The following is a 25,508-nucleotide window of genomic DNA, read 5'->3' as shown; positions in this document are numbered from 1 at the left end:
CCCCCTGCTGTACTCTTTGTACACATATGACTGTGTGGCCACTACCAGCTCCACCACCATCATCAAGTTTGCTGACGACACCGTCGTGGTGGGCCTGATCTCTGATAACAACGAGACGGCCTACCTGAAGGAGATTAGGAATCTGGAGAACTGGTGCCAGAGGAACAACCTCCTTCTAAACGTCAGTAAGACAAAGGAGCTGATAGTGGACTTCAGCACTAAGCAGGAGAGGAACTACCAGACCCCCGTCATCAACGAGTGCCCAGTGGAGAGAGTGGACAGCTTCAAATACCTCGGAGTTCACATCACGCAGGACCTGTCATGGTCCTGTCACATCAACACCGTGGTGAAAAAGGCCCGACAGCGTCTCTACCACCTCAGACGCTTGAGAGACTTCCAACTGCCCTCCAAGGTGCTCAGGAACTTTTACTCGTGCACCATAGAGAGCATCCTGGCGGGAAACATCTTAACCTGGTTCGGGAACAGCACCATGCAGGACAGACGAGCTCTACAGAGGGTTGTGCGGTCAGCTGAGCGCACCATCCGCTCCGAGCTCCCTGACCTGCACTCAATCTACAGCAGGCGGTGCTGGACCAAGGCCAGGAAGATCGTGAAGGACCTCAGCCATCCCAACAACAGACTGTTCTCTCTGTTGAGGTCAGGAAAGCGATTCCGCTCCCTGAAGACCAACACAGAGAGACTGAGGAGGAGCTTCTTCCCGCAGGCGATACGGTCTCTCAATCACACCACCACACAGTACTGACCCACACATATGGTTCTTACACACACACTGGACTTTCTGGACTTTGGTTTTGCACAACACTGGTCACTATATTCTTCATTTCCAGTTAATACTTGTACAGCTGCTGTTATTGTGTATATATTTATTTAGATTTAGATTTCTTCATACATTCTTATATAGTTCTATATTGTGTATTGTGTATTTTGTTGTACAGTTATTTTATTTTCAACTTTAATTTATATATTTATCTTTATCTTATTCTTCCCAGTTAAATTTACCCTTCATTCTAATTTGTGTTGTACAATTATTTCATTTTTAACCTTAATTTATATTTTATTCCTTCCTAGTTAAATTTACCCTTTTTAATTTTTCATATTTATTTCCTTTCTTATTCATAGCCTTTTCCTTTTTTGTTTTCTTTAGGTCACGAGCAGTTGTCCAAGCATTTCACTACATATCGTACTGTGTATGACTGTGTACGTGACAAATAAAAATTTGAATTTGAATTTGAATTCCCTGCTGGAAGGAAGAAAAAAAAACTTTTGGGAAACTCATTTCTGCTGCATCTTGATCGCTTACGGATTTCATTTCTAAAGTGGCTTATGTAACAAACAGAATTTCTTTGTGCAGCTTTGGTCGAAACACACACAAATCAGCTGGTGTTGCTCATCAGTGAATTTCTCATGAATTATAAAACACATGCAGCCATTTAGTTGGTTTGTTCACAAATCAAAAACAATCACTCAGAGACTAAAATGGGGAAGGTCTGCACACAGGTGAACTACAATTTAATCATCGGAGAATTCAGTCATTAAATTGTTTATTGTGTAGCCCTTTTCCATTTTGTCACATGCAGTGACTGAATATTTTGTCTTTGGTGTGAGCACACTCAGTCTTTTTTCCTGTCATTACTCTGGTGCTGCCAAATTTAGATGCCTCATCAGAGTCAAAAGGAAGACCTAATTCTAAAGCACGCACCTGCCTTCTGCTCTCTAACAATGACAGCATCTGGTGTGTCAGCCATGAAGCAGGAAGTACATCACAGTTAATAGCTTTCTAATGAAAGGAAAAACCTGAGATTGATTATATATAGACAGTATAATGTAATTATAAAGACATTCTCATATACTCCCCAGATAAAGACCTTGGAGCCATAATTCAGCCAGGTATAAGGCATCGTTGATTTACTGTGAGTTCACAGCTAATCTTCTGCTCAACATCAGTGGCTGCACTTCATTCATAAAAAGTATGCAAATGTTGCAGTGTCCTTAATTAACCCTTTACAGCCGATCGGAGCGGGCACGCTCTGTTTTGCGTAACTATTTTTAAATCCCAGTAGCACTGCAACCACGTAAGCTAGCGCAAAAAATTTTTTTGCATATGAAACCGGAGGAGTTGTACTCACATCTTATGCCATCAGCTTGTCCTCGGTCACGGTTTCCTTCCACATAAAGCTTTGCAAAAACTGCATAAAAAGCGCTTGCAGGAACAAAAACATAATATTCCAGAAACACGCTGTGCCGGTCCGATCAGCTGTTCATAACACTTCCTACGTTGGAATAGACGTCAGCGCGAACTTTTGCATTTCCGCCATAACCTGCCCGAAACCGGAAGTGACGTCATTTTCGCGGAAATGTAGTCTTTTTTACTATCAGGTCCTCAGGGCCTATACTCGTCTTTTTAAAAGTTATCTTTGACTTTATGACTTTCTGTGTCGTTTCTGGGATGCTTAGGACTCATACTGCACTGCTGGAAATAGTTTATTTTGATGCATATGCTGCTTTTTTGCAAATTTGCAGTATAATATTTATTTTCGTTTTTCCTGCAGTGTATAAAAATTGGTGTATTTCAAAAATAAAACTATGAAGACACTCAAAATAAATTTCCTGTGGTGGGAAACTATTTTGTGCAACTTTTTTGTATTTACAGTTTTGAGGGATAAGCCTCTTAAATTTCTCTAACTAGAAATATATGTTAAAAAACAAAAACGATTTTCAATTTTTTTTGTAGTTTATTGCACTTTTTTGCAATTTATGTAATTACTATGCACTTAATGAATACATATTATTAAAATCTGGGCTATAATGGTTGTATTGATGTATAGCAACTTCAAATGCTCCCAAAAATGGCTCCACAGCAGGTAAAAATATAATATAAGCTCTGGCGGACTTGGTTCTATGGTAGGTCTTAAAGGTTTAAAAAGCCTTAGGCAGAATCAAAGCAGGGTCATTTTTCTCATGTTCAAGTAATGAAATATTTTCAGACATCATCATGTGCATGTACAACTTTGCTGCTATCGGTTGCAATGGCGATAGTGTGAGTGAAAAGCAAACTATAAATCTTAGTCAATGTTATGTCATTCATGATTGACAGTTCCTCCATCCCATGCATCTATCTATCTATCTATCTATCTATCTATCTATCTATGTACAAACAAAATTCAGTTATTCATTTTTTTCAAGTAAGGTGCATATTTTATCTCTTTATAATTAAAACAACTTGGTGATCAACACAGTTAAATAAAAGTACCACAGGCACTCGGTGAGGGCCTTATACAATGCGAGAGATTTTTTTTATATTTAAAACAATGATTAAAAACAAATAAAAGTAAACACTAAAGTTAGTTAAAAACAGTAAATGTAAGATTGACATTGTGTAAGAGAAGAGATAAGTGGAGATTGAATGAACAAATAAGATATAAACTATAAATCAAAGAAAAACATTGGGATCTTAACCTGACAGGTGTGCTCACCTGTCATAAAATGAAAGTGTTCATACCTGTCTAGTATAATTAGCATCTCCACAACAGGAAGTACATTATATTGAAAAACTGGATTGGATATGAGCAGAACCAGTCTTTGTAATGACATTATTGTACCGGTTTGTACCGTTCGTTTTGGCCCCCGGGCCACATGTTTGACACCCTGGCTTTAAAGCGAAATAACTGTTCCATGAGAAAATAATTCATCTGCAGTTGTTATTCCGCTTTTATATTGAACCACCTGTTTGTACACAATGAAGAGCGACCAAAGGTTGAAAACTACAAATCCCAAAAAGCTTTGCGCCACTCATTAGCGTGTGTTCTGCATGCAGTGGGGAGAAATGTAGAGTGTTAGGAGGCGGAGAGTCAGTCTGCTCACTGTGGAGCTGTGTAGGGGCAGCAGGAGGAGCCGACACCGACAGAAAGGAGCGATTCAAAGAAAGACGTGAACGTTGCTCAAATGCACAAAATTGGGCTTTGAATTACGCCGGGAGCAACGGTCGTGTGGTTTATTCGGAGCCTTTGGTTTGGACAGAAAGGGTGTAGACTACGGACACGGCAATCCCTTTTACCCCCCCCTAAAACAGCGAGAGGAATCGGAAAGAGGTGAGAGGAAAACCGTTTGGGACTGTGAGACATTTAAAACTAGCGAAGACAGAGAAACGCTCCACAATTGGCTCAATTGAAGTTGAAGGAACAGTTCTGGTGGGCTGTAGGAACATGACCGTCTTCAGTTAGCCTTTATATGATTTTTTCCTTCTTAATAAATGCAGTTGTTCGCCGGTCTAGTCATTTTTTAAAAGCCCCCATAGGTGTAAATTGTATCCCATTAGAAATGGGTGAGGTTTGTCTGCTATACAAAAGACTTGCGCTTCCTTTCCAGTCAGCTGAAGTGAATTTATGTCGTTTTCTCTGATGGATGTATTTTTTTGTTTGTTTTTTTGGTCGCCTTCCGTCTTAAGACAGCTAAGGTTTGATGTATTGAACACTTATTTGGAAGGCTTTGTGTTGACGGCGGGGAGCGCCTTAGAAAAACAGAAATGTGGAAATGCATAGCAGCCCGTGTAAACCCTTGTTATTTGGCAGTGTTACAAAGTAACCAGCAAGACTACGTGTGTGCGCGCGCACGTGTGCGTGTAAGCCTCTGGGTGTGTGTAAGCGTGTGATTTCTTGGCTGGGGAGACTGGGGAATATTTGCATTTGGTCCAGTATAGAAACAACAGCGATGATGAACAACTAAATAGGAAGATGGTTAAAGTGCAGCTGACCACCAAAGTGCCAGAATCTTCTCGGTGAGAGCTTCAATGGGCCTTTTTGCCCTCTAAAGTTTAATCATTGCTGCAAAACCTTAGAAAAAAGCGGTTATGTTACATTTACGCCCATGTTAACGACCTTTGTACGTGCAGGAAAGGGGGTCCTGTTACTTGGACTTTATTCCCCCTCACAGTTCAGGACGGATGTGGACTGTTTGGGATTTAAAGCCACATAGGAAGGAAGAGGGGATCAGTGGATAGACTAGAGAAACTGGACGAACCCCTGCCAAGAATTTAGTTGCAGGGCAGGCAGGCAGTGATGTGGGATGTGGAGGATGAAAGCACCGAAAAACCAGCTTGCCCACCTCTTGTAGCTCACTAAATAGAGTTCACTCTTCTTTGTAGGCTGGAAAATATCTGTAAAAGTACTGTGCATGATGATAAATGGTGTCAAACTGCTTCAGCTTATATGGAGACTCTTTAGGGCAGTAGATGTGTAAATAAATTACGCACTTGTGTTTTCCACTGCCTGCTTCTAGGAGAGTAAACTATGTCTCATCAACTGCTTACTTGACTAATTAGGACATATTGATGATTTTTTTTAAATTTGTGTCTTCTCATTTTGTTTCTGTTTTCCAGGGAAGGAGGCAGGCTTAGTGTGTTATTGGAGAAAGCCATTCAGCACTGGCAGTCTATTCCATGTTAATGTAATGGAAACACCCTTTTGGTCGGTGGCATCTGAAATGCATCAGTGGAAATATATCAGTAACTTCCATGGCTAATTCTATCAAGCAGCGGTGGCTTGAGTTTGCCAGTGGATGCACTCAAGAGCCGAGTGCCCTGCCATGCCCAGCGCCATGCTAAGGCAACACATTCATAATAACAAGGAGCACTTAGTTCAACCAGTGGGGAAGCTATGGAAAAAGTTGGTGGAAAATCTATGGTTTAAACCTCAATTTTAAACTTCCTTTTTTCAGTTTGACCTACATTTTCTCTAACGCTTCATAGCTCAGTTGCTTTTCCTGCCATCCACAGCGACTCTGCTTTTTTCTCTACTTTTCACCCAGCTTGCCTTCACTCTCGCTGCTTCTTAAAACCAAGGACATCTAAAGTGCATCCTTCTTTTGCACCTGACAAAATGGATGTTCGAATTTAAAGCCAGCCTTTGTTGGAGATGAAAATGTGAAGGGGCGTAATGAAGGGAACCTGAAGAGGAGGAATAGGTGGAACAGCAGCACTAGATCAAAATGGCCCAAACCAGTTTGCTGAAAGGGAAGCGCTTTTACTGCCGGGAGTGGGTATTCCATAAGATCCAGCATTGCCTCCAGGAGAAAACCAACAACCTCAGTGGAGTAATCAGCACTCCCAGTAAACAGCCCCCGTTGGCACCTGGTGGTAGTGCGTCCAACCCTGGCACCCTCACAGCAGGATCTGCAAAGTCGGGTAGCTCCTGGGGTGTGTTGCTGGTGGGAGGGCCAGGGAGTGGGAAAACTGCACTGTGTACAGAGCTGTTATGGCCCACATCAGCCCAGGGAACCCACCGCGGTCTACACCAGCAAAGCCTGGCTTTCCACTTCTGCCGGGCAGATGACTCGGACACGCTGTGCGTCGGCGGTTTCATCCGAGGTCTGGTGGCTCAGATTTGCCGCAGCGGGCTACTGCCAGGATATGAGGAAAAGGTGCGCGATCCGGCTGTGCAGAACACTTTGCAGCCTGGAGAGTGCGAGAGGAACCCCACAGAGGCTTTCAAGAGGTAAAGACACACACACTCACACAGTTAAAGTATGACTGCAAGCAGATGATTTCACAGATTAGCACCTCTTTATAGTGAGACGGATAACTAATCCATGTCGACAGGACCTCATTCTTTGCTTAATCAATTAGTCAACATTGATAATAAAAGCAAATTTTGCAGCTTGCCCAATGTGACTATTATCTGTTTTTGTCAGCTTTTATCTCATTGTTAAATACTGGATGATTAGACATGTACACCACCATCCTGTTTTTCAGTCTCTATCAGTTTTTTCCTGTTGATTCATTAAAAAAAAATAAACTGATGCAGTTATATATCTTACTGAAACAGCTACCTATTGCAGCACTGCACAAAATTACCTGAATTATGATTCCTTTTTGGAAAATATAAATCTGCCTATTAAGTGTTTCTTCATATCTTCTTGCAACTTTAAGTTAAAAAAAAAAAGAAATGGTTAAAAAAACGGTGTTTCAGGTAGTAACGGAAATCTAGGAATTTGGTTTGACTAGAAATGTAAAGTGCAGTCAGCCCATCCCCCCCAAACCTACCCTCTCCACCTCCTGACCCTGATGCACCTCCCCCCGTTTATTTTTTTTTTCCCTGCACACACTCATGACATAGCTCCGCCCCAGTAGCCTCTCCAGTTATTTCTTGTCATGGTTTTGTCTGTCCCCCCCGTGCGACATGCTGGGTGGGACTGTCCCTGCTTGGCTTCGGATTCAGGAAAGGTCAGATATTTTTAAGTTGTAGCTTAGCTCACGAGGTGAGAGACTCATGAGAAAGAAGCTTTGAAGTAGCACTGACTCACTGACCTGGGTGAACTGAACTGTGATTGTTAGGTTCACCTGGGTCAGTCCAACACTGTGCAAGATGATGAAGTGCACATGTAAGGCTGAAGTACAGTAGGCTTGTGGGATTCGAGCACCCTGCCCGGACATGTAATACGATCAAGATGGACTGTTATTGCAGACGGGGGCTTTAAACGGAGCTGCGTGTGTGCGTTACTTGCACGACTTGTCTACACAGTATAGGTCAGGCCGTCTATGCAACACAGGCTGGAATGCAGCACTGTACACACACGCTCACGTTTCTCATCTGGCCATCTGGTGATGCTTATTGTACCATCTCAGCATCACACACAGGAAGAAAAGTAGGTCAAATGTTCAGTAAGGTAAATCATTTTTCAATTACTCACCAGAGTCAACCTAACCCACTTTTTTTTTTTTTTAAACCCACTCATTCCTAAGGGAATGCTTGTCTTGTCATCGTCTTGTAATCACAAGGCTTCCACCAATGATTCAGACTTCAGTTTGCCCCTCTGAGGTAAAACACAGGTTATCATAGAAACATTGAAAAATAGACTGAACCCAACAGGGACAGATTTTTCACTTCAGCTCTGCTCTGTGTCACTCTGAATGTTGAGGGCCTTTTGCGGACACTTCACTGAACCCAGCCTCGTTAAGCAAATATTCTGTAACACTCGAGACCTCAGGCTTTAAATCTGCAGACAACAAAGGCACAAGGCTTATTATCTCTGACTGTTGTGTTCGTCAGCCACATAAACAGTTGAGTAAATGCCTTATCGCCATCTCAGGTGTAAAAGCATCCCAGGCGCTGTTGTACACAAAAATCTGAACAGATCCCCTGCTGATCGAGATGCTATCTGGATTCAGGAAGTCAAGATTGCATCTGGCAGTGGCATTTAGAAAAGTACAAAGCAAAGAAGGACGTGGAACAGTGTTATTCTATGAGTAGTAATTTACATCAGGACTAACGTTTACACAGGGATTCACATCTTGTTTTGATTCAACTACCTTTGGGTTCACATTTATTGCAATAAAAGTCACACAAGTTTAATTTAGTTAAGGGTCTTGTTTAACACGTTTTTTTTTGTTTTTTTTTTTTTTTTTGAGGAGCTGTTGACCCCCTCCTCCTCCTCCCCTGCCTTCCAGCTGTGATTTTAAACATTACCTAGTGAGTGAGTGCAAGAGGCCCTGCAAAATTCTTTGGCCTAGTCAAAGACAAACAAGTCAGTTTTGGTAGTAATCACCAGCACTGTGTTAATACAATGGGTTTACATGGGTTTACGTCCACTTACTTCCACTCCGATACCACAACTAACCAAAATTTGGACATTTTAATAAATCCCTGCACATTTTTATGTTGTAATCCTTAATTTCAGTGTTTTATTGCTGACAGGTTACAAACAGATGTAGCATGAGCAGTGACTTTAATAATAAGAAGCAAATGTACTATTTAAATGAAGAATCTTCAAAGTAGAGTTAATTTTTAAGTATCACTAGAACAATTTTGCATTTTAAGATGGGTCCTGTGGACATGATGATTAAATTAACAATAAATGGCAATCAAGTGAATAAACAGAATTAAAGCAAGTTCTTAAAATTTACCTGATTATCTACTCATTGATTCATTGATTGGATACTTATCTGTCGGTCCAGTATCTCTGTTAAAGGACAGATCAGTTCAGTTTTGATGTTAGTTCATGTTTACTAGATCAGATGTCAGCAGTGCATCCGTAAACCTGCGTGTGGAGCACGGAGAGTGCTAATGACGAAAGGTCAGGACTTTGGAGGCATTTCACGCTGGCACACAACAAGTTTTGTTCATTTCTTTGCAGTTGTTTGTAACTTTACCGATTCAACAGCAAACGGTGATTCGACGATGACGGAAAAGAGCAGTCGATGGAGGTTTTCCTTGTTTCCCCCGCTCTTAAGTCCAATTTGCTCAATCGGATGAATTTCCATCTTAACTCATTCACTGCCATTGACGTCTATAGACGTCAATTGAAAAACTTACGTTGACTGCCATTGACGTCTATAGACGTCAATTGAAAAACTTACGTTGACTGCCATTGACGTCTATAGACGTCAATTACGTTTTTCAATGGGAGGGGCTAGAATACGTATGTACATTTTATTTTTTCATATATTTGTAAATAAATTGTTTTGATAAAACATAACCTTTCTCAGTGTTATTTCTGTTTTATAGAAGTGAAAAACTATTTTATATGTTAGAGGTGTCACAAAGCAAGAAATATTAGTGTCAAAGGCACTTTTCTGCTTGAAATGTATTTTTCACAAAAAGCACGTTTTCGCCCTTTTTTGGTCAAAACAGGCATTTTTGGTGGAACCCACCTCTCTTCTACAGCTGATTACTAAAGAATGGAAAATGGTAGAAACAAGCTTTTTTTTTTTTTTTTGGATGAAAGAAGAGAGTCTGTTCTTCATTTTGGTAGGTTCAGCGTTTATATGATCATAACACACAGTTTTCTGTGGCTCTTCAAAAATGAGTAAAAATGCTCAAAAACCCTGGCAGTGGGGAGTTACCTGATTTGAAAATGGCTGGCAGTGAATGAGTTAACCTGTCTGTCAACTGCTCTGTAAAGTTTGCAAAGGAGCAAGTGGTGAAACAGAGAGCAGTGGAGGCAATACAGGAAAGAGGCACAGAAAAGCAATAATTCAGAAATCTACATGGGAATTTATGCTTTCAAGTTTCTCAAATCCTGTTTTTTTTATTTTTTATTTTTTGTATGTTGGATAGACAAAAACATCTGAAATGCTTTTTTGGCCTAAAATAATAGAAAGGAAATAATCCGAAGGTCAGTAAAAAAAAGAAAAATCTGTGGCCTTAATCGTAACATTAACAAAAAAATCCTTTAATAGATTATTATCATGACTTTAGTTCTTTTAGCCAGACTTTCTATAAAGTCTTTTTTAATTCATGCCTGCATCAAAAGGCAGTTTCACCTTTTAATTTGCCCTTTGTGTGCTTCAAGTCTGCCAGTGCCAGCGTGTGTCTTGTTCAGACAATAAACTTCATAAAATAAACTTTGGTACATTCACTGCTTGCCGTCAGAGCTATCTAAAGGCTTTGACACTTGAGTTGCAGTGTATCATCAAAGATTCGACTTCCAGACAAAGCCAAAGCACATTCCTCTGTCTTTATCGCTTCTTCTGTAGTCTGTGTCTTAGCGCTATCAAAGGCCACTGCCATGTTTTGACTGGAGTCCTCCCGTTTGAATCAGTTTGTGATTTTTAAACAACCAGTCAGCCTCCTGTCATCCAACATGCGTCACTTTCTCCCTTCAGGACAAAAGAGCTGGCTTCGAATAGGTGGAATTAACTCAGTCGCGTTGGTCAAATGACAGGCAACAGTTGCTTTTTTTTTTTTTTTTTTTTTTTTTTTTTTTTCCCCTGATGGGACAAAGCAGGCTTTTAGTGTAGGTGTGACTTATATGCAGATCTGTTGTAAGGCTATTATCCAGTAAGCAGGAGTTAAGTTTGAATTGCAGCTGGATGAGTTTCTATTTTTATAGAAAGGGCACAGACTTCAGAAATGATGAATGACTGTGGCTTTAACTGGTGAAAAAGATTTGAACTTTCTTGGCAATGTTTTATTCCCTGAAGAATTGTCTGTGGAAGAAATTGATGATGCAGTTTTGAGATTTTCCTAAAAGATGGTTAGAAATGTTGATTTTCTGGCAGCTTCATCAGACGGTTCTTTGTAAAAGATTTTGCTTGTTGCTTTGTTCCAAACAACTGTTGATACTCTGGAAAAATAGTCACATCAGTCAAAGCTAAAGAAAAATTAGATCAGCTGTTCTTGCCTCCGGTGAGTTCATGAATATTGTTAAACCTTTTTTTTCCCTAGTCATTTTTTTTAGACAGTATTGCAACAATGGGATTTCCTTTTTAAGCATCTTGACATGTGACCGATTATGCCAGAGAGATAAATGTAGTGACGTTTGCGAAGGCCTCTGATCTGATTGTTACCTAAACAAGAGAAAGCTTTAAATAATATAAAATTAACGTAAAACTGTGACCTCACCCATATTGGCTGCCCGAGTCTGAAGTAAAACTAACCAAGCGGGAGCTCTGCGGTGTTTTTTTCTCTTTGTGTTGACTTTTTGACTGTTACACGTTGGGCGGCCGTGCTTATTGGGGTTAAGGGACCTTAAATGAAAGCAGCTCGCTGGCTTTCATGTGGTGCACGGCTGTGGAAAACTCGCTGCAGATTAGGCCCACATTTTAGAAACCAAAAAAAGACTCCCAGTGTGACGCATCAGCTCCAGTAGAACAGATGAGGAGAAATGGCAGCACTGGTGTGGCTGCACCGATGACTCAGCAATCTAATGCCAACGTCTGTCTCCACACCACCGGCTATGTGTGTACTTTTTGTTAGAGCTTATTTGTTTGTGGATATGTCTGCCTACATGCTGCATGTGGATATACAAAACTGATTCATGTAATTGTTACCCTCACACACTCACAGTCAGCATTGCTGCAAGTTTATACTCATTCATGAAGTGGAGCTCCTTTCTGATTGTTCATTTAGTCTACAGAATATTGGATAATTGTGGAAAATGTAAATCATGTTTGTAGAACCCAAGATTAAATCTCCATATGATCTCACAGTCTAAATAAAAGTCTCTAATTTATTAGGGCTTGGAACAGAGGAAAACAGCAAATCCTAGCTTTTTTCAAAGCTAGACTTGCTGAATGTTTGCCTGACATATTACTTAAATGGTTAAAGCCCCTGAAAACTTGATGAAAACTTGATGAGTCAGTTACAATTTGAAACTTTCAAATTAAATACAAGCAAACTTCTAAGACTTTCTAGTGTTTGAATGGTTTAAAGAAAAGGGTTAAAAACAAACTGGACAAGTCTTCTGTGGCTCATCCGGATTGTGTGGGTGTGCTTTAAACCCGTTTGATTGATAATGGTCTGGAAACCTAAGCAAACAATCCCACAACTGTCATCGCATTTTGCTGCAGAACCCTGATTGGTAGAGATGAATATGAGATCACCTTTTTCCACCAGAGTTCCACCCACTTGAATTCTAAGGAGCTTGGAAGAAAAGTGTCTGGACTTCTTTAAGTCTCCTTGAAGATGTTTCACCTCTCATCCGAGAAGCTTCTTCAGTTCTAAGAGCAGTTGGTGGAGAGTCCCAGTTTTTAAGCCCTACCACATGTGGGACCACCACATGTCCCAGTGGATACTGGACTACCTCACAGAACGTCCACAGTATGTGAGGACACAGGGCTGTGTCTCTGACATGCTGGTCTGCAGTACTGGGGCCCCACAGGGAACTGTGCTGGCACCGTTCCTCTTCACCCTCTACACTGCACACTTCTCCATCAACTCCCCACGCTGCCACCTACAGAAGTTCTCTGACAACTCTGCCATAGTCTGCCTCATCACAGGTGAGGACGACTCAGAGTACAGACAGTGGACTCTGGACTTTGTTGACTGGTATCAGCAGAACCACCTGCTGATCAACGCCGGGAAAACCAAGGAGTTGGTGGTGGACCTCTGGAGACGCAGACCCACCACACTGACACTGGTGAACATCCAGGGAGTGGACATTGAGATAGTGGACTCTTATAGGTACCTGGGTGTTCACCTGAATAATAAACTGGACTGGAGCCACAACACTGATGCTCTTTACAGGAAGGGTCAGAGCAGACTCCACATGCTGAGGCGGCTCAGGTCATTTGGAGTGCAGGGAGCGCTTTTAAAGACCTTCTATGACTCTGTGGTGGCATCTGTCATTTTTTTACAGTGTTGTATGTTGGAGCAGCAGTTTATCGGCAGCTGAGAGGAAGAGGTTGGATAAACTCATCAGGAAGGCCAGCTCTGTTCTGGGATGCACCCTGGACCCAGTGCAGGTGGTGGGAGACAGATGGACTCTGGCCAAAATAACATCTCTGATGGACAGAGTCTCCCACCCCATGCATGTAAATGTTGCTGAACTGCAGAGCTGCTTCAGTGACAGACTGCTGCATCCTCGATGCATGAAGGAGTGTTTCCGCAGGTCCTTCCTCCCTGCAGCTGTCAGACTGTACAATCAGAACTGCTCCCAACAAACATAGATGTTTACATCTGTGCTGAAACTGCAATAAGTTAATTAACAGATTCGGACTACAACCTGGTTTACCTCTTATCTGTAGTTATCTTTATTTAATTTAATAACTGTACAGTACTCTCTGTATATAGTAACCATTGTCCTTAATGTAAATATGTAAGAAAAATTGTGTATCTTTCTGTTCTGTGTCCTGTGTACTGTTTGTTTGTATATGTGTCTTTTTGGCTGCTGTTACAACCAAATTTCCCCTTGTGGGACAATTAAAGGATTATTCTATTCTATTGAAGTGTATTCGAGAAACTTAAAGAAGTCCAGATGCTTGTCTTTCCAAGCTCCTTAGCTTACGATGACCTTGACGGACACCCACTTTCAACCCATCGAAACAACTAGGGACCAAAAACAAAGACAAATTTTGCTCATTGGAGCACTTCTCGGGGGCTTTAATCGAATATTGAGATTATTTTTAGAAAGCAGAAAGCTTCAGCATCACTCTGCTGCCCTTTGTTACCAGAAATCTGTGAATCCAGGTAAAACCTCTGCTTGAAGGTTTACCTGTCAGTGCTGAAATCCTTCCCATTGTGTGTATTTGTGTGCTTAAGCTGCATGGACCCAGCTGTGGGTCTGTGTACATCTGTGTGTGAAGAGAGCAGGAGCACAGCAGAGTACTGGATGAGGACAAGAGGGAGGGGAGGGGGGCCCAAAAAGGATAAAATTTCAGATTCCTTTGACGGTATTGGATAGCTGGCCAGGAATGCACACCTCGTCTGGGTTGGGAAGAGCTCGGGGGGATTTGGAATAGTTATGGTATGAGGAGGTATGCATGGTGGCAATGAAAGAAGTGTGTTTACACTTTGTCAAATCATTAAAGAGCATCATTATATAGATGCATAACGTTGAATGAGGAGATCCCGTTTTATTATAATTTACCAAGAAATTGGTCCATTTTGAACAACTACAATTGGAATTACTTTGGGTAATAAGTTGACTATAATACTCTCACACAGTGAACAGTGTAGTCATTGTGTGTGATCAGTCTCGTGAGATGCTTTCAAATAAAAAAATAAAAGTCATAAGACTCACATTTTAGTTAATCTAATCTTTATCACTTTAGCAATGGTCTATTAAGAAGATTCTTTTCGGACTTGCCTTTGAAAGCTGTAGCTGTTTTTGCATGAAAGCAACTTGGATCTCTTTTCATATGCTTCTCACTTCCCCCTGACCAAGCAGTCTCCAACACACCATTTCTCGGTCAAGCAGGAGGCATTTGTCTGCTGAGGGATTCAGCGCAGAATTGATCGTGCAAATCCATTAAGAAGAGATCAGATTCTTGCATTGTCCAGCAGGTTTAAAGAACCGCTGAAGAGAACACTTTTCAAATACTTACAGGGCTTTTCTAAAATGATTTTTGTTTTGTTACTTTTGTGTTATGTCAGATAATCTGCCTTCAAGGTTTATACACCTGTTTTGATGCCACAGGCTAAAGCGTGGCCTGAAGTGGAGCATGGCTGAGATGTCGGAGCCCTTTTCCCAAATCCTCGGATACTTAAGACGTCAATATAGTAATTCATTTTTCTACCAATGGCACAAGTAGGTGCAGCTTTTCATGCTGTATGCCCACATTATAGCCTGACATAAACCCCCACCTATTGCAAATGTGGTGAACACTATACAATGTTCAAAAAATAATGCTGTCTCAAATTACTCTAAATAAAAGAAGAAATACACCAGATCAGCTACGGTCTTAGAGTTGTCATTAAGCTGTCAAAAATGATACTCACATATTTTGTCATACTTTTTCTGTTATTGTTTTATGGTTGTCCATAAACTGCCTTTAAAAAATCTTTTTTTATAGGGAATCTTTTAAAAAATATATAATTCAATTGAAAAATTAATAAATTAAGATGTAAAGGGTGGTGGTGGACACAAGTTCATCAAGAAGAGGAGTTGGGCCCTAACTAGGCTTTGTTTTGACTCTAAAGTCTGCCTCGCAAGGGCAGCCGCCGGTCGTTGGCAGTCTGCTTCCACCTGGGAATGTCTGCGGGGGCAGATGAGGCGAAGAGAGAGCCCCAGGAGGCAGTGGACTCAGATGCCTGCTTGAGACATGCTCAGCAGCCAGTGGGTGAATATTAGAGAGCTGGTGCAGACATCTGAAAGTTGGATTGGGTAAGAGACCCTGAACAGTTTGGAGACACTAAGGAACCAATAACCCACCTACAGCTTTAACTGTGAAACTTTGAGAGATTTACGTCCTGTAGATGCGTCTTGTTGACCGAAGGCTTTCCGTCATCCTGGCTGAAGCTGCTCTAAGCAGCAAGTGAGTTTAGTGTGGGTTTGAATTTCTCTGCTGTAAAGGAAAGGTGTGCGCTTGATTTGCTGCAAGTGCTTCATAGCAAAATTTAATGCAAGACAGTAATAATTTTCGCATTATTCCCACTTCCATAATCATTCAAAGCAGAACTGATACTTAAATTATTTGGTCACCCAGCCCCAGGTCTACCTGCAGTTCTGGCAGTAGTCATATGTCTGTCTGGTTGTGGATGGAAATATTTGTCAGAAGTTGATCCCTTTTAGTTGTGATGGTTGGAGCCTTTGTGGATTGGGGTTTTCAGTTAAGATGCTAGTTACCCTTAGATTTAGACAAGGTCACACTTCCACAGTTAGCTCATTCCTCCACCTGACAAAAATAATGTCTCTCTTCTGAAAGGCTGTTGAACTCTCACCTTTTTCCTTCTGAAAGTAACACTGGAAATTGAATGCTCACTAAGAATTTGTTGGGATGAGTGAATTCACATGAATGCCAAGGTTTTCTAGCTGAATACTGGATTGTGAGGCGATAAGGTTGTTTGCTTTTCTTGACAGTGGTTTATTTGCTGTGGCTGATGAGTGTAAAATTTCAGTTTCTGTTATTTGATGTGGTATTTTTTTCTATTTTAGATAAATTAGTCCTGAACACATTGATATTTTGTAAGAAATCTGTTTAATATATTTACAGGATGTAAACACAATCTTAGAGGCTTTACAGTTGGGTATCTCTATTTAGATTACACGTTTACTGTTTTTTCTAAGAGACAACTCGAATGTCTTTTTGCTGATTAGGCAGCACTAAATGTACCATACTGGTGCACTTAGTGCAACATACTGGTGGCTTTGTCAGGCTAGACATGAACAGAGTGGTGCGTTTTAAGCAAAATGTTTGTGTGGGTGTGCTAATGTGGTTCACGATGACATTATTTGAAAAGTCAAAGGATCACCGAAGTTAATAGTAGCCATCTTAGTTGGCTTTTTACTCCAAACGGGAAATGTCAACCTCAAAGTGGTGTTGGAATAAAAGTGAAGGGATCACCGAAGTCAACAGACTGTGTCCTTTGGGGACCTGGAATGGCAATCCATCAAGAAGTAATTTAAATACCCAAGTCAGGAGTAAAGTGGTGGGATAAATAATAAATTGTCATAATTTTTTTTTTTTAAATCGAAATTATAAATCTATTATACCGTATTTTCACGACCATAAGACGCACTGTGCTAAAAGGCGCAGTCTCAGTTATGTGTGCCATTACTGTATTTAACACACACATAAGGCGCACTGGACCATAGGGCGCATACAAGTACCGTATGCGTATTTAAAAATAAAGCGGGAGCAAACCTGAGTTCGGTACCTTACTCACATTTTTATTACCAGTAATCGTCATCATCAACAACACACAAGCATACAAGTGTGCGTATTTAAAAATAAAGCAGGAGCAAAACAAAGTTTGGTACTCACATTTTTATCATCAATCAAACCCATCGAAGTCCTCATCCTCTGTGTCTGAATTGAACAGCTGCGCTAAATCTTCATCAAACATGCCAGGTTCACTTTCTTCACTGTCAGAGTCACTTTCCGTGCCGTGCGGCTCCTCGGAAATGATGCCGGCTTTTGCGAAAGCTCGAACAACAGTGCCAGCAGACATGTTAGCCCAAGCATCTACAATCCATTGGCAAATTGTGGCGTAACTCGCCCGGCGCTGGTTTCCACTCTTGGTTAAACTGTGGTCTCCATCGGTCATCCATCGCTGGATGTGTTTGTCGCCGATGTGTTTGCTGCAGTAGGAGCGGAAGATGGCCAGCTTTTCCTTATAATCCGCTGGAAGTTGCTGCGCTACCGTAGTCCTGGTCCGGATGGAAAAATGGCACCGTTTCATAAAAAGTGAAAGTGAAACTGCTTTTAGCCGAATGGTGACCGTCGAAACGCTTCTCCCGCTCGTTCTTTGCTCGATGATCGCCTTATGTCCGCGGAAACTCAGCTGCGTCTTCTTGACCTGCCGGAGCTTGTTTTCCAGCTTCCTCCACTTGCGAACCATCGATTCATTAATCTTAAATTCTCTCGCCGCTGCTCGATTTCCATGTTCCTCCGCGTAGCTGATGGCCTTCAGTTTAAACTGTGCTTCGTAAGCGTGTCTCTTTGCCATTTTCAGGGTTGTTAAAACAACGATGTCCTGCATAATGCACATACCTGTTCTTTTATACAGGTATGTGCAATAAAGTCAACGCACACACTTCACCCTTTAGCGTTCTCATGGTGTTCTCTACTACGTCCTCCTTACAACACACAGGGCGCACTGCGCTATAGGGCGCGCCGCACTTTTTGAAGAAAATCTAAGACTTTTAAGTGCGCCTTATGGTTGTGAAAATACGGTAATTCAGCCCTGTCCATGAAACAACATACAGTCCTGCAGAGTCTTGTGAAAACTAAATATATCCTTACTCTCTTAATTCCTATAGAATCAGTAAGTAGTAGCCATGTGCTGATAATCAAATGGACTTGATTACTTGATCATCAGCGTGTGTGATATTGTGCCATTTACAGGTCAGGAGAGTTCAGATGTGTCTTAACACAATTCCACAATCTTCCCAAGAGGGGATGTCCCCAACAGATTTATCTAAAGGTTGGACTATGCAGTCCAAACTTTAGGTAAACCCCAAAAGCATCGGGTCTCACAGACTACAGGCCTCAATTGGCATATTAAAAGTTGATCACGGCACAATTAAAAATTGAGTCAACAAGGATGGCTTGCTTGTAAAGGTTGTCAAGCAAAGGCCTCTTTTCTCAAAAAACAGCATAGCAGCACATTTTAAGGCTTGCCAACCTGGATCTGAATAAACTAATAGACCGCTGTGTCCTTTGGAGAGATGAGACCAAAGTGGAGATGTCTGAATTTAAGGCAAAGCACCACTTTGGCAAAAACCAAACGCTTACTGTCATCTCGGTTGTTGGCAACTGCAACTGACAAAGGCTACCTCATGTCATCATTATTGGCTTAAACTTCTCATACCACCTGTCAAGCAAGGTGGCTGAGGGGCAGCGAAATTGGTGATGGGCTTTTTTGCGGAGTTGATCATGAACTGTCTCGTAGCTAAAAAGAACTATGATTAAATGCCTGTGAACCTCAACGGACAGAAGTAATGTTGAAATGAAGAGAATTCATCCACCACGACATAAGAGACTGATAAGTCATTCAGAAAATGAGGAGAATAAGTTATTGATGTGAAATGAGGTTCTGCAAGCTATTGAATCATGGGCCGTACTTGCTTCTTACAAGCTCACATAGAGAACGAGAAGTGTGTGCAGAGTAGCTTTATGTCAGGGGGGATGTTAATAAAATGGTGCCGTTAATCAGAAAAATGTCATGACATGTTTTAAGCTCATATTCCACTCCAACAAAATACAGTTGTTTGAGTTTAATAGGGATTTTTTTTTTAACATCACCTAATTCTCCGCTCAGTCATTTTGAACAAATGATTATCATGCCCATTTCAGTATTTTTGAAAAGCAACTAGTTTTCTGCTGCAAGGTTGACATCCTCAGAGGATTATCTGTCTAATAACTCAACTCAAATTAATGTAAATATGCCAGTCCAAAGCTTACATAAGTGCTGTTCTGCTCCTGTGTAACCACTCTGGATCAGACCACATTTTTTTGTTTTTGTTAAAGCTTAAAAGTCCAGCTTTTTTCAGTGCATAAATGTTTTCCCCAAGTCTGTAATAAACCCATAGAATTGCAATTTATGTCCAATCAGATGAAACTGGAGTTGGATGATGACAGATTGAGCAGGAAACAAGACCATATGGTCGATCCCAACATAATGGGAAGAATACAGTTAAAGTGTGTGAGCCTCTTTGTTCAGAACATTTTGCCCACAGCACCAGTCACTCTTATTGTTCTTGTCAGTGTGGTTACTTTCGACGGGATGATTGCAGTAATATAATTCATAATGTACGAATCACAAAGGAAACTGTGAGCAAACGATCTGCAAGATAGTCGTCCCTTTCAGTTTGGATGAGCCGGTGTATGAGTCAGCTGATGTCATTGAGCTCTGTGGTATTAAATTGTCTTGACTTTGCAAAGATGCTAAGCAGGCTTCCTCCAAATTGACTCAATACTAAATGAAGAGAGAGAGGGGGTTTTTTTTGCTTTGTTTTTTAAAAGCAAAGGCCTCGCTTCAACTTTTGTCTTTTTAAGCCATTATGGAGGAAAGCTTTGTCGGTATCTCTCCGTGTTGTGATCTGTCTGAAGCTAAGAGCTAAACTCCGCTGCTGGTTATTCTTCAATTAACAGAGCAGTGTCAAGGCCATGCATGGATCTTATTTTCTAATCATAGTTTTGGTGTGCATACAGTGTGTGGGTATGGGCTAGCTCTCTAAAATGAGCTGCGTAAATTTACAAGGCACTGGCTCGGTGCCCAGCGCTGCCTTGTCGCCCCAGACATCTTCACTGGAAGCTTCGCTTTGACCATTGTGGTGGGAGTGACGGCTGCCGCAGTCGCGAATACAACATGACAGATGGTGACTGTGTTAGGTGCATTTCACATCCCCCTCTTCTACTTTTTCTTTTCCTTTTTGCTCTAGACTTAAATGGCAATTGGCATTGGGTTGGGCATATGTTAAGGATTTGAACAAGAACTAAAAGGTTGGTAAAAAAGTCAGAGACCACCATGTGAAGCTTAAATACTTTTGGTTTTCTGGTCCAGGTATGCTGCAGGTTTGTCTGGCAAACTAAATCAGCTTTTCCTGAGCTCATTTTCTCTCCATGTCCCACATCCCGCTAAGTTTCCTTTGTCTGCAGTCCTTGTCTTTTGACTCTTTGACAGCCCGAAAGTAGCTGAATAGTGAGAGAAGAATGGCTCTTTGTTTCGACCGCTTGCTGTCGCTGTGGATTTGATTGTCTCAGTAGGCAACATGGCCTCAAACATGACTATTCACACACTGACACACACAGTCACCCCTGTGGATGGACATTCCTTTTGGCAGGGCTCCCAGATGGCACTGCAGGTTCTGTGCGGGCTGCGACCATAAGAAGGAGTGATTGATTGTGTTTCTCAAAGGCTGAGCAGCATCACACTGGAGTGTGAAGGTTATAAAACCATAACTCTGTTTTGTTTTGTTTTTTTGTTTTTGTTTTTTTGTCGTTTTTTTGTTTTTTTGCTGTTGAGAGTTCAGATTTCTCTGTAAAGTCTTCAACAAAAGTTGAAGATTCACAGAAACATGTATAACTATTGATTGTTGACTTTGGACGGATTTCATCTGGTACTGAAATGACCAATTAAAAGAGAACAAACTTTTAATTCCAGCTTTTTAATTATGATTGATTGCTACTTTTCCAATTATAACATCAGTAATTTGGAGGTTATGTCTGTTTAGAAAAAAGAACATATTTTGAAGAGATTGCCTTGGGCTATCGAAACAACAATAGAATAGAATAGACATTGGATTTGCTTTTAATTTCCTGAATACTAGAAGTTAGGGTGTTATACGAGTCCCATATTGTCAGATTTCTGTATAACATAAAAGTACCGTAATTGTCGGGCTATAAGCCGCTACTTTTTGCACAAGCTTTGAACCCTGCGGCTTTTAGTCAGGTGCGGCTTTTCTATGGATTTTCCATGATTTTTGTGATATCGTAAGACGATTTGTTTTGTTTGTTCCGCTGTTGTACGGCACTACGTTGCCTGGCGGAAGGATCGGGGTTCAAGAGTGGTATGTTAGTCACATGTCCGTCCGCCAGGCAACGTAGTGCCGTACGAAGTAGCACGAAAAACAAACTTCAAAGTAGCGCTACGCATTCAGCGGGAGGCGTGGATGACGAGCGGCGATAAACTTGCGAAAAGCAAGTTATGCCCAACTCCACCGGTGGATTCTGACAGTGTGGAAAAGTGCGAAAACATCCACGATCACCAACGGATTTTGAAGGGCTGGACTGCTGCATGATGGAGAGGAGGACACCGCCACGGCCCTTCTGAGGGTGTTCGACTCTGACACTGACAATGAGGATTTCTTTGGTTTTGAAAGTGACAACGAAGGAGAGAAGCGGAGAGTGGATGACGAAGCCATCCTGAGCCAGTTCGTTTCCGACATTGGAGAAGAGGACTTTGGTGGTTTTAGAGCGCAGGAAGAAGAGAAAGATGGTGAATGACTGACTTTTCTTCTTGTTAAAGCCGTGTCACTGCACCTGAGCCTAAAAGGTAGTCCGAATCTATTTTTCTGGTGTGCTGTAGGTTACTGTTATGTACTACATGTGCAAATATGTACCCATAACTTGTTTTTCAAAATATTAATAAAAGGGGTGTGTCTCCAAACAGCCATCTCTTTCCTGACAATTCCCTTTGTGCATATTCTCTTACATATGATAAGTCAACATTGAAACACCTGCGGCTTTTAGTCAGGTGCGGCTAATGTATGTACAAAACAGGATTTTCCCCTGATTTTAGCTTGTGCGGCTAATATTCAGGTGCGCTTTGTAGTCCGGGAAATACGGTATTTATTTTATTCTATCAGAGTTTTGGGGATTTTTTTTTTTTTTAGTCGAAGTTCTTTTAGTATTCAAGAAGAATTAATTGTAGAAGTGGCGTCTTTTGTATTTTAGACTGAAATTGCATCCCAAATAACATGGCTTTTCCTGCACTCATGTTCATTACGGACAATAAATTGAAGTAAAATTTAGGTCTTGAATGGTAGAACCTCAAAAAGGGAATGTCTTTGCAGCCGCAGGGTTAGTAACAGGCTGTTGAACATCCAAAAAACATCTTGTTAAAATTGCGTCTTGGTGTTTTATGACAACGCTTACAAGCAATGTCAGTTCCATTAAAGAAGAGTGGTAGTTAAAGAGACCATCCCATCATCCGGAAGGTGACTGATTTTTATCTGCGCGGCAGCTACCCTAAAAGATCCTCAAATGCCCCGCAGCCACGTCTACTCTTGAGTCAAGTTTTTATGTTGAGTAATCAATTTGTTCAACCTCCTTTAAATGTTTAATTAACCTAGACCCAGAGTAAAATGTCACTAATATGAAATCCTCAGATCCTTTATCACAGCCAGCTGAGCTGGAAGCAATTTTGTGAGTATTAGGAGATGACATTTTCCCCAGGCAGACATCTTATGGGGGATTCAAACTAGTTGCAGTCACAGTGGAACAGAAGTCCTGCGAACAAAAATTAGTTCAGTGTACATTTATGTGTGATCTGCATATTAGCCTTGAAGCAGAATCATGCCTCACTTACATTTGGACTTTCATAAACGGTTAATGTGGCATATGCTTAAAATACACATTTGCTTTCTTACTGAATGCTACAGTTTTTTTTTTTTTGTTTTTTTTTTAATGGATGTTAATGTTCAGGCATCAATTTTAATGTTATTGGGAGATCAGTTGAGATTCGACTTGAAGAAAATATCCATGTTTAGTTGTGGTTAAAGTTGCAAAACACTTTTCTCCTTCCGCATCTTTGGCATAATCTCAAAGCTGAAAATCTAGTTGTCGGGCAAAGTTTTTTCACTGGGGGGGGGTGGTAGGCGAACGAATTATAGTGATTGTATCATCTGTAAATCTCTCTTTGAGCGCAGATCATCGGTAGCAGGCCTGTTAATGGATCCAATTTGAGCTGGATGGAGATGTACTTAAACACCTTTGCTCTCCCTATTTAAACAGTTTAACTGAAATTGGTTGTGTTGTGACTCTTGTGTCCTTGTAAAGCCACTGTTTCACTGTATTAGACCAACTGTTTGTATTCATCTTGAAGCGAAGCACTTGCTGTGCAGAGAATGTCAATAGTATGTTTATTACTATTACTAACAGTTTTTATTTCATAAGCATGAATATCTGAGCTCATTAGAAGGGGAAATAAAAACATGCATCACTTTCTGGGTAAATAAGAGTGAATATAGAATTTAGCTAGCTAAACCAACATAAAAAAATAAAAGTGACAATGCACTGACCTATCAAGGTTTAGGTAGTTTTTTTTTTTTTTTTTTTTTGTTTTTTTTACTCTTTATGTCAAGATAGGTTGACAGATGATGTCAGGACAGAGTCTACATGGATTAGGATGTTTGTAGATGACCCTGATCTGCAGTCAGAGTAGGGAGCAGGTGGAAGATGGTCTGGAGTGTTGGAGGTATGCTCTAGTGAGAAGTGGAATGAAAGCCGGTGGAGGCAAGACAGAATATGTGTGTGTGAATGAGAGGGAGACAGTTGTAACAGGGAAGATGCAAAGAGTGGAGGTACATGACTTTAAATACATGCTACAAAAAGACAGGAGGCCGAACTGGAGGTGGCAGAACTGAAGATTTTAAGATTTTTACTGGGAGTGGCCAACAACATTACATTAGTGTACATTGGAGGGACACCACAGGTGGAGCTGGTAAAGATGCAAGCTTAACATGGTTTGGACATATGTAGAGTACCAAGGCTGTTTGATATGAAGCTGCTAGGCAGGAGAAGAAGCAGAAAATTAGAAGATTCATGGAAGTAGTGAAAGGGAACATGCAGATGAGTATGCTAGAGACCAGAATCTGCAGTGGCAACCCCTGAAAGAAGATGATTTATGTCATCAATTGAACAAAATCAAAAAGATGAAAACATTGTAACAGATTTTTTTTTTTCTTTCTCCTTCCATGTCTCATCCTTTTTCATCAGGTGTGTACTCCTGCCTCTCTTGAGTGTGAAGCCTCCTCAGCAGGCACTCTTCCTGCTTGTGGACTCCATTGATGAAGGCAGTCAGCTGGGTGAGGGGGAACAGAGGTCCTCCCCAGGTTCTCCCAGGACCATTGCAGAGCTCCTGGCCAGTCACCATGAGTTTCTGCCTCCTTGGCTGCTGCTCATCTGCTCCGCACGACGACAGAACAAAGCCATTACCAAACTGTTCACAGGTAAATGGTTCAACTTTTCTCGTTGCTCAGTTAAGATAACTGTTCTCCAAGTATAGAGGCAATTTTCCAAAAGCTTTAGGGTGTTACATGTAGTTTTTTAAAAATCAATACATCATTGTCAAAATCACTATGATACCATTATTACAACTGAGCTGAGCTGTTGAAAAGAGACAGTTTGATGTATGAGAAAGTACTTGCAATTGTCAGTACTGCTGTATGCTTGTTCCGCTTGATGGCAACCATTTTTCAGATTTAATAATACACATTTTGACAAAAAAAATACAGCAGTTACAAACAAAGCCTGCAGCATCATTCTTTTTTTTTTTTTTCTTTTTTTTTGTCACTGCTTCGAATGCTTTCTAACATTATGACATGCCTGAAGGGATTAGTCACCACTGCTGACTTCTGTAAGAGATGCAGCTTTTCCTTGTCTTGTGACACTGTACCATACCCACTGCTATTATCTCCTTGTCAGGCCAGCAGCCTACTCTGTGGCGATGAGCTGGCATAACATTAATCAAAAACCTAACTGTGTGGGAGGAAGTTGCCTCTGCAGACTCACATTGCTGCGTGTTCCCCGTCTACCTTTCCAAAGCCATTGAATGTGGGAGCTTCTAGTGCCCTCACTTTACCTTTTTTACTGTTACACAACATCCCAGCAGTCTGAATAGTTGTGCTGCTCCCTCCTCAGGAGGTGCTTGCGGTCAGATTTGGGGATGACCAAGCTACATGCGTTCTTCCTTTTGTTCCTGCATAAATTATGAAATGCCTATGTTTGTATGATCAAATTCTCCAAAAGCAGTTCTATTTGTAGTGCTGATATTTCTATTGATTTTATATTGGATCGGGTATGATCGCGATTAGGTCTCTGTGCATAGTATGTACAGAAATGCATGGTAACAATATAATGTGCGCCTAAAATCCTATAAAATTAATAG

General features: G+C 41.1%; 1 protein-coding gene across 1 annotated transcript in view; it reads left to right on the top strand.

The window, feature by feature from the left end:
• The first annotated feature begins 3,842 nt into the window (after positions 1-3,842).
• Positions 3,843-25,508, top strand: part of ankrd50 (ankyrin repeat domain 50) — a 42,399-nt gene continuing 20,733 nt past the window's right edge. The window contains exons 1-3 of the mRNA XM_004553705.4: positions 3,843-4,109; positions 5,396-6,509; positions 24,338-24,570. Coding sequence (XP_004553762.2) covers positions 6,004-6,509; positions 24,338-24,570 — 739 coding nt within the window. The 5' untranslated portion in view covers positions 3,843-4,109; positions 5,396-6,003. The remainder of the gene's footprint in view (positions 4,110-5,395; positions 6,510-24,337; positions 24,571-25,508) is intronic.

This window comes from Maylandia zebra, linkage group LG2 (genome assembly GCF_041146795.1).
Source record: "Maylandia zebra isolate NMK-2024a linkage group LG2, Mzebra_GT3a, whole genome shotgun sequence".
Classification (NCBI taxonomy): Eukaryota; Metazoa; Chordata; class Actinopteri; order Cichliformes; family Cichlidae; genus Maylandia; species Maylandia zebra.
This window is presented reverse-complemented; position numbering and strand designations above follow the sequence as displayed.